The sequence below is a fragment of the Odocoileus virginianus genome, chromosome 20 (genome assembly GCF_023699985.2).
Source record: "Odocoileus virginianus isolate 20LAN1187 ecotype Illinois chromosome 20, Ovbor_1.2, whole genome shotgun sequence".
In the NCBI taxonomy this organism is placed as follows: Eukaryota; Metazoa; Chordata; class Mammalia; order Artiodactyla; family Cervidae; genus Odocoileus; species Odocoileus virginianus.
The window spans coordinates 5,130,268-5,146,395 of NC_069693.1; the positions used below are offsets into that span (position 1 = coordinate 5,130,268).

At 52.3% G+C, this 16,128-nt stretch overlaps 2 protein-coding genes across 6 annotated transcripts in view; one reads left to right on the forward strand and one right to left on the reverse strand.

Annotated features, from left to right (window-relative positions):
- Nucleotides 1-3,531, forward strand: part of SHANK1 (SH3 and multiple ankyrin repeat domains 1) — a 50,715-nt gene extending 47,184 nt beyond the window's left edge. For 3 of the 4 annotated variants that reach the window (XM_070450427.1, XM_070450428.1, XM_070450429.1), the window contains one exon: nt 221-3,531. In XM_070450427.1, coding sequence (XP_070306528.1) covers nt 221-938 — 718 coding nt within the window. In that variant the 3' untranslated portion in view covers nt 939-3,531. The remainder of the gene's footprint in view (nt 1-220) is intronic. The other variant, XR_011482014.1, reaches the window with a different exon arrangement.
- On the reverse strand, nt 3,476-14,900 carry C20H19orf81 (chromosome 20 C19orf81 homolog). 2 transcript variants are annotated; one of them, XM_020890507.2, is made up of 6 exons: nt 14,813-14,900; nt 14,074-14,141; nt 6,819-6,891; nt 6,595-6,715; nt 5,072-5,211; nt 3,476-3,843 (listed from the first exon to the last, which is right to left on the reverse strand). In XM_020890507.2, the coding sequence occupies exons 1-6, from the start codon at nt 14,821-14,823 to the stop codon at nt 3,648-3,650; spliced, it is 609 nt and encodes a 202-aa protein (XP_020746166.1). In that variant the 5' UTR covers nt 14,824-14,900; the 3' UTR covers nt 3,476-3,647. The 2 variants fall into 2 exon arrangements, with proteins under 2 accessions (XP_020746166.1, XP_020746167.1); XM_020890508.2 differs by having other exon boundaries at nt 14,835-14,867.
- Nucleotides 14,901-16,128: the final 1,228 nt, after the last annotated feature.

The following is a 16,128-nucleotide window of genomic DNA, read 5'->3' on the forward strand; positions in this document are numbered from 1 at the left end:
CTGTCGCCCTCTCCCTGTCCTCTCACTTTCTCCCTTCATTTTCTGTCCTGACATCCATCTTACCCCCTCGCTCGCTCCTTCCATCTTTTCCCATCTCTCTACCCCCCGCCCTGGTCTCTCCTCCTCTCTCCCTGTATCTTGACCTCTGCCTCTTTCTCACCCCGCCCCTGCCCCCGACCCCACCCCTCTCTTCCACCCCCGCCCCCTTATCACATTCCAGACTCTCCGAAGACTCCCAGTCCTCGATCCTCTCCAAACCTGTGAGCAGCCTGTTTCAGAACTGGTCCAAACCACCTCTGCCACCACTCCCCACAGGAACCGCGGTGTCCCCTTCAGCCGCTGCAGCCCCGGGGGCCACCTCCCCATCCGCTTCCTCCTCCTCCACGTCCGCCCGCCACCTCCAGGGCGTGGAGTTCGAGATGCGCCCACCTTTGCTCCGCCGGGCCCCCAGCCCCTCGCTGCTGCCCGCCTCGGAGCACAAGGTCAGCCCTGCGCCCCGGCCCTCGTCCCTCCCTATCCTGCCTTCCGGACCCCTCTACCCGGGCCTCTTTGACATCCGCGGCTCCCCCACCGGAGGAGCAGGAGGCTCGGCCGACCCCTTCGCCCCCGTCTTTGTGGCGCCCCACCCCGGGATGTCCGGGGGTCTCGGCGGGGCCTTGTCAGGGGCCTCCCGCTCCCTCTCACCGACCCGCCTGCTTTCCCTGCCCCCGGACAAGCCGTTCGGCGCTAAACCTCTGGGCTTCTGGACCAAGTTCGATGTGGCTGACTGGCTAGAGTGGCTGGGCTTGGCCGAACACCGAGCCCGGTTCCTGGACCACGAGATCGATGGCTCCCACCTGCCCGCCTTGACCAAGGAGGACTACGTCGATTTGGGGGTGACCAGGGTGGGACACCGCATGAACATCGACCGGGCTCTCAAGTTTTTCCTGGAGAGGTGATGGCTGGCCTGGACGGACCAGCCCGTCCACAGAACCCTTGAGCCTGCTGGCCTCTTGACCTCTGACCGCCCCCCCCCCCCAACCCAACCGTCCTTCTCTCCCCGGGCCAGGGACTCTGCTAGAACTGCGCCCTGACCCTTGTCTCCCAAGGCCGGAGGTCACCAGGTGGCCTGATCCTGGCCAGACATTTGCACCTCACAGGAGGGGGCAGCTGACACTAGACTGTGTGTGTGTGTGAAGGGGTGGGGGGAGCGGAGGGGGGCTGGAGGAAATCACAGAGGGGGGATGGAGAAGGAGGGAAGGGTCGATTCCGGGGAGCGGGGGACAGACAGAGCCATAGAGGGTCAGCCCTGAGCCTGACCGGTTGGGGGTCGTCCCCCAGGCCGCAGAGGAAGGGGACGCCCTCAGATTCCACCATCTGCCGCCCCTCTAACCACCCTTCCCCCCCTCTCCAGGCCCCTGGCTCTCCCTACCCTCCCCTCTCCCCAGCACACACAGCAGCCCCCCCCCGCCCCTCCCCCAGGCTCTTGCACGCTCCTTTGCACGCCTGCTCACCTTTCTCCCCTCCCTGGGCTACAATTTTGCACAAATGCGCCCTCTGGCCGTCTAGCGCGCTCCGCCTTGGCTTCCTCCGCCTGCCTTTGCTTCCGGCTCACGCTCGGCTTCCCTGGCACACCACGGCGTCTGTCTCCCCCACGCTCCACACCCCCCTGGTCTCAGACTCTTCCCACGGGCGCCCCCCCCCCACCCCTCTCTCCTGAAGAATCTCTGGGCCCTTGCTGCAGACACACTTGGGACACCCTTTCCCTCGCCCTCTCAGACCGTGCGCCTTCCCCTAAACTCGCGCCTCCGTTCTCCTGAAGCACCCTCTCCCTTTAATCCTGCACCCCACATTCTCACTCTACCCACATCTCCGTCTCACAGTGACACTCCCACGCCCCCTCCTTGCCCCTCCCCCTTCCCCACTGTTGCTTGCACCCTCGCCTCCCAGGAACCGTATCTTCTCCTCTTTGCCAGGCTTCCCCACTCCCTCGCCCCGTCGTTTCCCAGATCCTTGTCCATCTCCACTGTCAACTCTTTGATGAAGCTTCTTGCACGCCCGCTCTTGCACACGCATCCTCCCCAGCACTTCTCTGCTCTCTCGAAGCCGCCGTTTCGCCCTTAACTAGGCTCTTGCACCCCGAAGCCCTGCCTTGCCCGCTCATGCTTGAATTGCTGGTTGTTCTTGGGTAACTTTTTTCATCTCTCTCGGAGAACTCTGCAGCCTCTTTCCTTTTGCACACTCATCTCATTGCACACGCTCTTGGCACTGTATTATTGTTTCTTTTCCTGGCACTTTTTTTCTGCCCCCAAAGATCAGCTCTTATGGTCATTCGCACTATTCTCTTAGCTCTGTACACTCTTTTTCTGGCAAGAGAAGATTCTGTGCACTCTCAGTTCTTGCCCACTTTGCTTCCTCGCTTCCTCCTCTCCCTGCCCCAGTCTTTGCTCTCTCAGCTCCTCCCTCCTCCGACTTCCGGCCCATCCATTTTGCACGACGACACCACCTCCCCTCCCCCTTCTCCTAAACTTTCCGTCTCTCCCAGAAACTCCTCCCTCCTGCATGGCTGTTCCTTCCTGCACGCTTCCATGTCCCTCTATTCCTAGGGCTTGGAAATTCTAAGCCACCCCCTTCCCCTGGAAAGCCCCCTCCCCTACTGTGGGCAAAGCGGGGGAGGGCATCGCCCCTGGTCCCCCCCATGTTCAGCTGCCAAAGAAGGGAGCTCCCCCTCCTTCCCCCAAGCCCATTCCCCCTCTGCTGCCCCCTACCCCCGAGGGGGGGGCGCTCCGTCCTTGGGGGGAGGGTGCTTGCAGCCCTCTCCCCTTACCACGTCAGGGATCTGCGGGGAAACTTGTGGGAGGGTTGTGGGAGGGGGGAGGGGTGGCGAGGGGGGCGGAGGTCGTGCTGGGCCCCTACCCGCCCCCTCCCCCTTGTCGGATGCCCCCCGTCCGCAGGGGGCCTGCGCGGCGCTCGTCTATCAAGGGCTTGTTCATTCTGGATGGGTGCCGCGGGGTTGGGGAGGGTGTGGGGGGTGGGGAGGGGGGTAGGAGAGGTTGGGCTGGGGAGGGGGAAGGTACTGGATGGGGGGCAGCGCGGGGCGGAAAGAAGAGACAAAGCAAAAAGAGGAACAATAACAAAAGAAAATACAAAAAAAAAAAAAACCTAGAACACACACAAAAAAAAAAAAATCCAGAAAAAAACCTGAAATAAAGCCCGAGAATTGTCTTCCAAGGGGGGGGTGGGAGGAGGAAGAGGAGAGGGGCGGATGAGGACGTCTGGTTCTCGCTGGGACAGGGATCGCACGCGTTCAAATTCACGGCGCCCGGGTCTTCCCTCTCGCGGGCCTCGGAATTCACCCTTAAGGGATTGCGACCCAGGCGTCCATTCGCAGGGACTGGGGGAAGACTAGGGAGGCGGAATTATACCATGGGGGTTCGTCCCTGCCCCCCATCACCACCCTCCCCCTGACTCCCCACCAAGATTTTGCAGAGAGAAATGGCTTTTGTACCAGGTCATTCTTTATAATTAAACTCACAGTATCCACCCCCTCGAGCCGACCCCGCCTCCTTCCTGGGGAGGCAACTCCCCTTTTCCTCTGAGGTTCCGGGTGGGTATCCCGAGCCAGTGGGGCGGTGCGCAGGCGCAGCCGAGGCCCGCCCCCCCAAATGTCAGTCTTCCTCGGTCGGCTCCGCCCCCAGAGCCTCGAGCATGCGCCGTCGGACAAGGGAGCGGCGCAGGTGCAGGCGGTAATCGCTCAGCTGCAGTTCGTCGTGGCGCACGAGAGGGTACAGGTTCCCGCGGAGTCGAAGCCCCGAGCGCAGCAGGCGCGAGCGAGTCTGGAAGTCCGTGACCATGATGAGCCACCTACGAGGGGACAAGGCCAGGAGGAGAGGAGCGGGGCGGAGACGGAGGGGGAATCGCTGGAGGCCCCAGCCCCGCCTCTGGTTGCTGGAGCAGTCCTTGCCTGATCCCTGAGTTCGTTTACCGACTCATCCCTCAACCCGTCGCTGTGTCCCTAAACTCGCCAGCCCTGCACTCTCGTCGGGGTCAGCCTGTTCTTCGACCCTCACGGGGCTCTGTCTTCCCTCAGCCTGGTTCTGTCGAGGCTCCACATTTCTAAACCGCCACTGCACTGGCCGCCCCGCCCCTTCAGGGCTGCTCTCAGGCCTGGTCCCGCCTGCCACCAGACAGTCTAGAGCCACGGGATCACTCTGACCCCGCCCCTGCAAGGTGCTCAGGCTCATAGGTGCTGTTCCGACCCCACACCTCGGTCTTGCGCACCCCCGTCACCACCTGGGTCACTGAAAGTCTGGCTCCTCTCTCCAGATCCCGCCTTCTTTTCCGATCTCACCTGGCCCTGCTCCCCCACCGCACCCACTCTCGGTTTCGTCCCGTCTAGGCTTCCGTGTGGGTGCGTACAAAGTCGTTTCAGTCGTGTCCGACTCTGCTCCCTTATGGATCGTAGCCCATCAGGTTCCTCTAGCCTGACAGGTTCCTCTGTCCATGGGATTATCCAGGCAAGAATACTGCAGTGCGTTGCCCTGCCCTCCTTCAAGGGACCTTCCCCACCCAGGGATGGAACCCGTGTCTCTTCTGTCTCCTGCATTGGCAGTCAGGTTCTTTACCGCAAGCGCCGCCTTTGAGCCGGATAGAGGTCCTTCTATCTACCACAACCTTCTCTGGGCGCTCCAGGCCCCGCCCCTTCACTGTCTGTCCCCTCCCCGCCTTGCCTCCCGACCACGCCCACCCAAGATCTCTCCGCCCTCACTTCCGGACCCGCCCCCTCACCATCTGTCCCCGCCCCGCCCCTCGCTGCGCTTCCTGTTGGCCTGCATCTCCTCCTGGGCACGCCCACCCAAGGTCTCCGCCCCTCTCCGCCCTCACTCCCGGCCCCGCCCCCTCACTGTATGTCCCTTCCCCGCCCCGCCCCTCGCTGCGCTTCCAATCGGCCCGCACCGCCCGTTAGCCCCCGGCCACGCCCACCAGAAGTCCCCGCCTCGCCTTTCTCCGCCCTCACTCTCGGCTCCGCCCCCTCATCGGGTTCACGGCTGGCCTACGACTCCCAAGCCCTTCAGCCCTGCCAAGGACTCACCGGTCCCGGCGCCCAGCAGTCCCACAGATGACGTTCATGTTCTCAAAGCGGATGCTGCTCACGCGCCCACTCTCCATGGCCCCGGGGAACTCGGCTTCCAGGGCCTCCAGCACCTCCACGTGGGTAAGGTCCTCTTCAGGCTGGGGATTGCGGGGACACCCGAGTTAAGTCCAGGTGCAAAAGTCCCCACCCTAGACCCCACCTGCAGAATCTGCCAGAGCGAGGAGGATAGGAATCTTTCAGGTAGAAAGGCATCTGCTGCCATTCTAGGTCATTCTCAGGAAAAAAAAAATCAATCCTCACCAAGCCGATTTGCCAAAGGTCAATGAACAGTCGGCTGAATGATTCACCAGTTGGCCAACTTTGCCCATCTATTGAAAACTTTTCCAGCAGCCTGCGTTGGATGGTGAGGTTTTGGCAGCCGTTGAAGATTTCCGCAAGGATTTAAGCCCTACATTTTTCCTTTTATAGTCTTATTAGCATTTTAAGGACTGTTCCCTTGTCAATAAATAAGGATGGTAGGGAAGGGGTTGACATCTTGTCAATCTATTTAACAGAGGAGGAAATGGCCACCCACTCCAGTATTGTTGCCTAGAGAAACCTGTGGACAGAGGACCTGGTGGGCTGCTGTCCATAGGGTCGCATGGAGTTGGACACGACTGAAGCGACTTAGCATGCATGCATGCATTGGAGAAGGAAATGGCAACCCACTCCAGTATTCTTGCCTGGAGAATCCCAGGGATGGAGGAGCCTGGTGGGCTGCTGTCTATGGGGTCGCACAGAGTTGGACATGACTGAAGTGACTTAGCAGCAGCAGCAGCAATCTATTTAACATTCAGAAAACATACTGATCGCTAACCACGTTTCAGTCTCAGATAACAGTGTGGAGGGTGATACCATATGTCATATATAAAATTGCCGAGAAGCTACAATGAAATCAAGAAATCAGTCACCTCCAGGAAAGCAAGCCTTGGGTGTATATGTTGAGCGGAGGTGGGGATGGGGGGTATCACATGTAAAAAGACACAAAGAAGAGAAGCAATGGAGTGTGGATTAGCCTTATCAACAAGAACAGTGATCACTTTGCATTGGGGTAAAGTGACACAGATCAGCTGAGGGAACATTCTGAGGCTTGTGCCTGGCAAGCCTCATTTAATTCTCAAATTAAAGGGTGAGACCTTAATAGCTACCTCTGCTGAAGCAGGAATGGCCACAGAAGCCATATATGGTGTAACCACTTCACTGAATCTGTCAAACACCTGAGCCTTTTTAAAGTGAGTTTTTGCACTATCTGTCCATTTTACAGAATTTCCTAGTAGACGGATTAGCAGGATTCCCCCTGTCCTCTGTCTCCCTTCTCTCCGCTTCTCTCAACGATGGCCCCTTTGACAAATTCACAGTTTATTTTCAGCCACTTATCCTGGTGCCAGGCCCTCAGCTGCTAAGCTGCAGATCTTGGATTCAAATCCTGTCCACCGCCCCAGCAGGGACCTGGGGTCACGGGCTGGGGGAGGGCCACTCACCAAGGTCTCCATGCACAGACAGAGCGGCTGAGCGGCAGGCGGCATGGGGAACTTCCGGATACATGGGAGCTCTCGGTCCAGCGCCTCGTATTCTGCAATGACCTGACGCAGATACTGTTTCCTGGGAACACAGCCAGCGGACAGGGCCCTCCCAAGGTCAGGGGTCAGTGCCCTTATGCTCAGAGGAGCTGAGGTCAGAAATCACGGGGCCAGGGACCACTCACGAGGATTTGACAGGTCTGCCCAGGCTCCGCGCCTGCGTCTCCTCTGGGTTCTCTCGGCCCACAAGGAGCACTCCTGGGGATGGAAAACCCAAGTACATTGGTTGCCCTGAGCACTCCTCACACCTTATTCTGCTTAAATGGCATCACCAAGTGACTGCCCATGCCACTCCCGGGATAGCTCCTCTGCCAGTTATTCGGCTGTTTTGTCTCAGCCCCAAATTCCACCCTACCCCACCCAGCTGTGGCATACCCCAGAGCTGGGACTCACTACTAACCCCATTTCCCTTCCAACTTTTGGGGTCCCCTTGGACTCTGCCTAAAGGGGGCACAGAGGGAGACTGCAAGGCAGGAGGACAAGGAAGGGACCTGTCCCTTTCTGCCTCCTGTTCAGTCACCCCAGCCTGGTTCCTTCAGTGCAGCAGCATTTGAATCCAGTCTGTGGTTTCTCCAGCACCCTCAGAACTGCCCTCCTGATTGGAGCTCGATAACAGCTCTCAAATCTGAGCTCTTCTATATAACCCTTTCGTCAGCTGATTAATCTCTCTTATGGCCAACTGCTGGTTGTCCCACATCATCCATTTCCTCTTTCTCTTTGTGACCCTATGGACTGTAGCCCACCAGGCTCCTCTGCCCATGGGATTCTCCAGGCAAGAATACTGGAGTGGGTTGCCAGGCCCTCTGCCAGGGGATCTTTGCAACCAAGGGATCAAACCCACGTCTCATGTCTCCTGCATTGGCAGCCAGGTTCTTTACCACTAGTACCACCTGGGAAGCCCCAAGTCTTCTCTAGCAACATTTTATTCAGTCGTTGATGTGTTACCATCTCCTTCATTACAATTCAGTAGACTGTGCGGTGTACTATAAATGTTTTCTCTCTCTCAGCAGGCACTAGTTTTCATGGTGTGGGTATGCCCACCCTGACCAATGTTATGGTACCCATGGTTTTAACAGGCCTTCTCTTGTGGCTCAGCTGGTAAAGGATCTTCCTGCAATGCAGGAGACATGGGTTTGATCCCTGGATTGGGAAGATCTCCTGGAGAAGGGAAAGGCTACCTACTCCAGTATTCTGGCCTAGAAAATTTCATGAACTGCATAGTCCCTGGGATCATGAAGAGTCAGACATCACTGAGCGACTTTCACTCACTCACTCATGGTTTTAACAACCAGCTTACAAACTTCATCACTCAGCTCCCGTGAGCTGGGACAGGCTGTCTCCAGCACACAGCTATGTCCCAGCTCTACTCCTGGCAGCCTTTAGCTTCAGGGTGTCAAGACAGCTCGGCTTGTACCTCAGTAAGCCCCCCTCTCTAGTCCCGGTCCTCCCACCTCCATCTGTTTTAGCAGGGCAACTGGGGTGATCTTTTCCTCTCAGAGGCTCACAAATTTCCAGAGGCTTTCTCTTGCCTTCAGGATAAAGTCCTCCCCTGCTCTGGGGACTCATCCCTCAATGTGTGGTCTGGGGGAGCCTCTCAGGGTCCCCTCCAGACATACGGGATGAGAATCTGCATTGTAAACAGATCCCCTTTGAGAACCACCTGCCCTGCGTCACGTATGGTCCCTCTGCTGACCTCTCTGTGTTTCTGTCTGGCCATCCTGGCCTTCCTTCCATCCTTCCAATGTAGTAATCTCCTTCTCAAGTCTGTCCACTTAACAGTAACTACATGTTTACAGTCCCTTTTATAAAGCCAAACACCTTTTAAAGTTCTTTCCATTGAATCCTCACAACAACTTCTGAGGTAGTGTAGCTTAACACTAAACTAGAGACAATGTATCAGTTCAGTTCAGTTCAGTCACTCAGTCCTGTCTGACTCTTTAGGATCCCATGGACTGCAGCACGCCAGGCTTCCCTGTCCATCATCAACTCCCAGAGCTTGCTCCAACTCATGTCCATAGAGTCAGTGAGGCCATCTAAGCATCATCCTGTCGTCCCCTTCTCCTCCTGCCTTCAATCATTCCCAGCATCAGGGTCTTTTCAAATGAGTCAGTTCTTCGCATTAGGATGCATAATAAACCCAAATGTTCCAATACCTATCTTCAATCAATATCAATATTTTGCCAATCTTGTTTCATCTAGGCACTTCCCCACCACACAGAGAAGCACAGAGAAGTTAAGTGATTTTCCCAAGGTCACACAGCCCAAGCGATAGAATCATGATCAAAATCAAGCCATCTGGATCCAGAGCATGTTCTCAATCCCCCAGTCCACTGCCTCTCATCCCACTATTGTCTAGACAACAGCTTCCTAACTTCTCAATCTCTCTCTCTCTCTCCTTCATTCATCCCATCAGAATAGCATTTTTTGCTATTGGTTTGTTTTATATTTATATTCTTGGTTTGTTTTATAATTATTATTTATAATTTTTATAATAATTTTATTTAATTATAAATTTAATATTTAATTATATATTTAATTTAATGATTATAATTTTATAATAATTATTTATAATTTTATTTATTTATTTATTTTGAGCTGTGCTGGCTCTTCATTGCTACATGGGTTTTTCTCTAGTTGCAGAGAGCATGGGCTACTTCCTAGTTGTGGTTTGCAGGCTTCTCACTGCAGTGCCTTTTCTTGTTGTGAATCATGGGCTCTAGGCATGCAGGCTTCAATAGCTGCAGCGCACAGCCTCAGTAGTTGTGGCCCACAGGCTTAGTTGTCCCAGGGCATGTGGGACCTTCCCATGGGATCCCTCCATGGGGATCGAACCCATGACTTCTGCTTGGATTCTTTACCATTGAGGCATTAGGGAAGCCTCAGAATAGCGTTTTGAAATGTAGATCCGACCACATCACCACCACCACTTTCCTCAAGACCCTCCCAGGACTTCTCATTGTCTTTGGGATAAATTAAGACCAAGACCGCATAGGACCAAACCCTGTTGATGTCTCAAGCCTGATCAGACACCATTGACCTCCTCACTCGCTGCATTCCAGAGACATCACCCTTCTGCGACTTGAAGTCTCCATGCCCCCCTCCTGCCACAGGACCTTGATACATGCTCTAAATCCACATGGAGCTCTCTTCCCGCTTACTTAGCTCATCATGTCTCCTTGAGCATGTGAAGAGTTCCTGTCTTGAATGCATAACACCATGTATTGGCTGTCATCACAGCCGCATTTTTACATTTATTTCTATGAGTCTCTAATTATAATGTGAACAACATGAGGTCAGGGGCTTGTCTTCTGCTCTTGGCATCTAGCAGAGCACCAGGCACCTAGTTGTAAGAATTTATTGGGTAAAGACTGAAGGGATATAATCATCAAATGCAATATATTGTCTTTGTTTGGATCTTAATTAAAATAAACCAACTGTGAAAAATGAATGTTCTTAATAATTAGGGAAATTCAAATATATACTAGATGAGATGATATTCAAGAAAAATTTATGAATTTTTGCTGGTTGTAATTAATGGCATGGTAGGTCTGTTTTCTAAAACTTGTTTTAAAACAAATTTGCCCTATAGAATGTCCCCCAAAAAAGTGCGTGTGGGGCTGCCTAGGTGTAAGAAGATTGGCAAAATATTGATAGTTATTGAAGTTAGGTACTGGAATGTGTGAATTTATTAAACATTTTCTCTGTTTTTGTGAATGTTTGAATTTTTCCATAGTAGAGAAAAATCTTTTAAATTCCTATCACAGATAACTTAGAAATAAAATTATATGCCCTGGAAAAGTGTGTGAAATGACTTGGAAAATGACTCTAGCAACATCCAAGTGATATGTTTAAAATGTGAATAAAACTGTTTCTCATGAAATGTGGCATTAGAAATAAAGATTCCTAAATTACAACCATGATTTTTAATATATTTGTTTCAATGTATATGCATAACTTAATAAAGGTATACATTTATAAATGAGTACTTATTGAATAATTGAGTAAACATAATACTTTCAAACATCAACAGACACCTCCAAGGCCTCCTGTGTGCCCTGAAGGATGATGCAGACAAAGGGATTAACGAGACCTCCACCCTGCCCTCCAAGAGCTTTTGGTCTGGTGGGGAAAGCGGTCACTGTAAAGTGCAGTACTTGCTATAGTGGAGGTGTCACAAGGTCGACAGTCTGGGGGCAATCAAGGCAGGCTCCTTGGAGGAGGTGATGTCTACCATGAGACTTACAGGATACAAGAGGAGTTTGCCAAATAAAGAAATGGCAGAGACCCTCCTCATTTAAAAAAAAAAAGAAGAAAGAAAGAGATTGCAAAGGAAGGGATATTTTATGCAGAGGCATCACAGGGTGTGTGAGTGGGGCACTAAGGTCTTTAAGCAAAAGAGAATATTCCCAGAATTCTCTTCAGTCCCAAAGCAAAGGAGTACTTATTGCAATTGTAGGTTATTAATTATTTGTGAGATGACGTGTGTCATGTCTACTTCCTTGCATGAGAACAGGCTGGGTCATTTCATTCATTACTACAGGCAAACCACTTGGGACCCACAGGCTTTCTAATGGCCTAAGCCAAAATTTGCAACCTGACAAGCTAAAAATGTTACTGGTTCCAAAATACCACAAAGAAAATAGAAAAACTGAAATGAACAAATATTGATCTACAAAAAGGGCCAACTGATCAACTCAATGCCACTCAACATAAAGCTTTGATGCTTTTGAACTGCTGAAGTTCTACTGGTGTTGGAGAAGACTCTTAAGAGTCCATTGAACTTCAAGAAGATCAAACCAATCAATCCTAAAGGAAATTAGTCCTGAATTATTCATTGGAAGGACTGATGCAGAAGCTGAAGCTCCAATACTTTAGCCACCTGATATGAAAGACTGACTCATTGGAAAAGACCCTGATGCTGGGAAAGATTGAAGGCAGGAGGAGAAGGTGATGATAAAGGATGAGATGGTTGGATGGCATTAACGACTGAAAAAATATGAATTTGAGCAAACTCCAGGCTATCATGAAGGACGGGAACACCTGGCGCGCTGCAGTCCATGGGGTGGCAAAGAGTCAGACATGACTGAAGCGAATTAGCACAGCAGGGAGAAAACTCTTGAGAGTCCCTTGGACTGCAAAGAGATCAAACCAGTCAATCCTAAAGGAAATCATCCCTGAATGTTCATTGGAAGGACTGATGCTGAAGCTGAAATTCCAATACTTTGGCCACCTGATGTGAAGAACTAACTCCTTGGAAAAGGCCCTGATGCTGGGAAAGATTGAAAGAGAAGGGGATGACGGAGGATGAGATGTTGAATGTCATCACCAATTCGATGGACGTGAGTTTGAGAAAGCTCTGGGAGTTGGTGAGGGACAGGGAAGCCTGGCATGATGCAGTCCATGGGGGCGCAAAGAGTCAGACATGACTAACTGAACTGAATTGATACAAAAAGTATACTTATCAGGTGGGAGCCTCAGCCTAGGTTAGAGATGATGTGGGGTGGGGGGTCTCCAAATGGAAGAGGTTTTCAAAGACACTAACAGAGACTGGAGGACAGAGAAACTGTTGGTTTTGCCACTAGAGCGTTTACTGTGCCTAGCCTAGCACCTGGCACAGAGTAGGTGCTTACAGCCAACACCCAGAAAGGAGACCCCGTCAATGATTTCCATCCTTATTCCTCACTTGAGGAGTGTCCATTCCCCACCCATGGGAGAGATGTGGAGGGAACCAGGTGAGGCTCACCAATCCCCAGGATCCTCAGAAATATCTCATCCAATGTAAACCAATGCCTTTGACCCTTACTGCTCATTCTAATTACCTGGCAAGCAGTCAAAAACTATAGATGCTAGGGCCCCAGTCCTAGAGATCCTGGTTAATTGGGATCTGAGGTAGGATTAGATATAAATCCTTTAAAAAACTTTCTCCCACCTGATACATAGACCCAATGACTAAAATAATCATAATAATTTCATTCTTTTTGCCAGGCATTGAGACAAGAGTGAATGGGTGCTTAGTGCTGGCCAATGAGATGTGAGGAGAGATTATTTGGAATTCTTAAGATTAAAACCTTTGGATGTGATGCCTGGAAATTTGGCAGCCATTTGGTGACCATGAGGTATGCAAGCTGGTGTGCAAAAGGGATATATCCCAGACCAAAAAGCAGGGAAACAGAAATCGGCTTCTCAATAACATTCACTGAGCTACTGATCCACCCAAACACAAACCCTGCTCCACCTATAGACTTCTTTTACAGCGAGATAATGTCTTTCCTATTCTTTATACTGGGCTTCCCACGTGGCTCAGTGGTAAAGAATCTGCCTGCCAAGCAGGAAACGTGGGTTTGATCCCTGGATTGGGAAGATCCCCTGGAGAAAGAAACGGTAACCCACTCCAGTATCCTTGCCTGGGAAATCCCACGGATAGAGGAGCCTGGCGGGCTACAGTTTATGGGGTCGCTAAGAGTCAGGCACAACTTAGCAACTGAACAACAACAATTCTTTATACTGCCTTACATCCAATTTTGTATTACCTTCTAGCCAAATGAATTGTCACCAAGATATTACTTTAGAAATGTTCACTGAGAAAATGAATGAATGAATGAGCTGTGCTAAAGCAGAGCGAAAGTAGGCAACCCTGGAAGATGAGCCTGACAGCTGGCGCAGGCTACATAGGGCCTCAGACACTGGATTGAGGGGCTGGTGCCCTATCCTGGGAGGGATGGGGAACATGGAAGAACTGCGAGCAAGGGAGAGACAGGGTTAGTGCTGGGTGTCAGAAAGTTTTCTCTGGAGCTATGTAGAGGATGGGCGGGAGGGAAGAAACGAGGCCAGGGATTTAGGTGGAGAAAGGGTCCATTGGAAGAGGACAAGCCCTGAGCTGGGGATGTGGGGACAGGGCAGAGAGAATGAGAACGAAGACAGGGTTAGGGACTGATGTCAGTGGGAGGGAACGGGAGTCGGCAGAACAATGCCTGGGGTCTGGATTGGGTTGGTCGTAGGGTCATTCAAAGATGGGAAGCAGGCAGAAGGAGTAGCTTTGGGAGACGATGCTGAGTCCGGTGGTGGAGACAAAAAGGGTGTGAGGAACCAGGGCAGGGAGTCTCTGGGGGCTCATGGCCTCCAGAAGAGCTATTAATGCCCCAGAAACTCATGGGAAATGTAGTTCCGGGTCCAGAACATTGGCCAGGGAACTGCAAAGGCTCACGGGAAATGGCAGTTTGAGGTCTTAAAGGGTACTGCCTAGTGGACACAAGAATTTGAGGGTAGCTCTGTCTTTGGAAGGCCAGTAACTCACTCACGGCCACGCCGCAAGGCAGGCGGTGACACAAAGCTCGGATGAAGGCCCTCCACCCCTACGCTTGCGTACAAACGCACAGTTACCTGCGTCCCTGTGCATGCCGGGGTTGCCTATGGCGGAGGAGCACAGGGGCTCCACCTCCTGTTGCATCCTGGGAAGGCGGGTGAGGGTTGTCTCAGGAGGACGGGGAGAAGAGCTCAGACTGGGCCACCCGCCCCAGCTCTGTCTCCCCGCTGCTTCCTCCTTCTTGTTCTTGAAGCCCCGGGGGGAAAATGTGGACGGCTGAGTCCACATAGGTATCTGGTTTCCTTTCATCTCTGGGACCCCCTGTGTGTCCCAGTTCCTTCTTTCCCAGCTTCCTTTTTCTTCCTCAACGTCTCCCGGTCTCCTCGAACCTCTTTCCCCACCCCTGTCACTCGCACTGTCTCCCTCATGTGCTCCCCACGTCTCTGTCCCCCACCCTTCCTCCCTCTCCCCCCATTTCTTTATCCTGACTTCTCCTTGTCGCTCTCCCCATCTCTCCTCTACTCTTTCCCTCGTTTTCTCTGCCCTCTTTCTCCCCACATCTCTCCCCTTCCCTTGTTCCATCTCCCCAGTCTCCTCCATCAGTTTCCCCAACATCTCCCCAGCCCCCCAGCCCTCTCTGTCTTCATTGTTTTCTGGCTCTCCTAACCCTGTCACCCCCTCTCTGTTTCCCTACCTCTCTCCCCATCTCTCCCAGCCTCCTTTTTCCCTCTTTCCTCATCTCTCTTCTCTCATAGCTGCCTCTGTCCGGCCCCTTGTCCTCCCCCCCTCTGTCATCCCTTTTCTGTTCCCACTTGCCCTCCGCTCATCCCTGTCTCACGCAGGAACTGGTTAGATACAGGCGAGATTCAGACAGAAACTGAGTTCTATATGGGGGAGGGAAAGGTGAGCAGGGGCTGGTTGCCATGGTACCTCCATTGGGTGGGGGAGGGGCTGGGAGTGAAGGAGTGTAGCCACAGAGGTGCCCACAGGGCATCTCTTCTCTGTCTGCCGAGCTCTCTGCAGGGGAGAGGAGCCCAGACTTTTCCCCTTATTTTGTCTTTCTCAGTCTGTCTCTGTTACCTGTGTCTCAAGCCTTCTCTCCACTTCAGCTGATCGTTGCCTTAACTGTTGGTTATTCCTGCTTGATAAGCATTGGTTCTCTGCTTTTTAGTAGTAGCACCTCGATTTTCTGAGTCACTAATGTTTGTGGTGTTGGAGAAGACTCTTGAGAGTCCCTTGGACTACAAGGAGATCAAACCAGCTGATCCTAAAGGAAATCAGTCCTGAATATTCATTGGAAGGACTGATGCTGAAGCTGAAACTCCAGTACTTTGGCCATCTGATTCGAAGAACTGACTCATTTGAAAAGACCCTGATGCTGGGAAAGATTGAAGGTGGGAGGAGAGGAGGATGACAGGATGAGATGCATGGATGGCATCACCAACTCGATGGACATGAGTTTGAGTAAGCTCTGGGAGTTGGTGATGGACAGGGAAACCTGGCATGCTGCGGTCCATGGGGGCACAAAGAATTGGACACGACTGAGAGACTGAACTAAATTGAGCCTGAAATGCAATCTAAGATAGTCAACCTTGGACTTTTGCTAGATCCATTATACAAGAGGGTCTTTCTTTTTCCAGTGAGGTTAAGAGGCTGGTTGTAGCCTAGGTTTGAGCTACTGGGGACCATCACATTGCCATATGGGGAGAAAGCCTGCCTGAATGCAAAGACAACAGGAGGAAAGCAGAAACCAAAGATACAGACAGATTCCTGATGATGTTTGAGGCACCTAGATCTAGCTGTGCCTGAAGCTGTCACTCACTCAATTAATTCCGTGTTATTGCTTGGGTTATTTGAGTTTCTGTCATTGGTAATTACAACAGTCCAGACTTCAGCGGACTCATTTCCAGACCCAGTTCCTTTGTGGCCCAGACTCCCTCTCAGCATCCTTTTGTCTTCTTCTCTCCCATCAGACTGTCCTTTACTTCTAGTTGCCAAGTTCACCCCTATAGGAGAGGAAACACTTTTCATTCTAATGGCCACAGGCACACCCAGCCTGCACAGCCCATCAGTCTCCAAACTCTGTCCCCTATGCTTCCTGACTCTGCTCTTTCTTCTCTTCATTCCCACAG

What these genes read in the sequence shown, in the direction of transcription:
- C20H19orf81 (XM_020890507.2), bottom strand. An exon ending in CGGCATGCACAGGGACGCAG is followed by an intron (nt 6,892 to 14,073) that starts GTAACTGTGCGT and finishes TTCCATCCCCAG; the next exon opens with GAGTGCTCCTTGTGGGCCGA. An exon ending in GTCTGTGCATGGAGACCTTG is followed by an intron (nt 5,212 to 6,594) that starts GTGAGTGGCCCT and finishes CGCAATCCCCAG; the next exon opens with CCTGAAGAGGACCTTACCCA.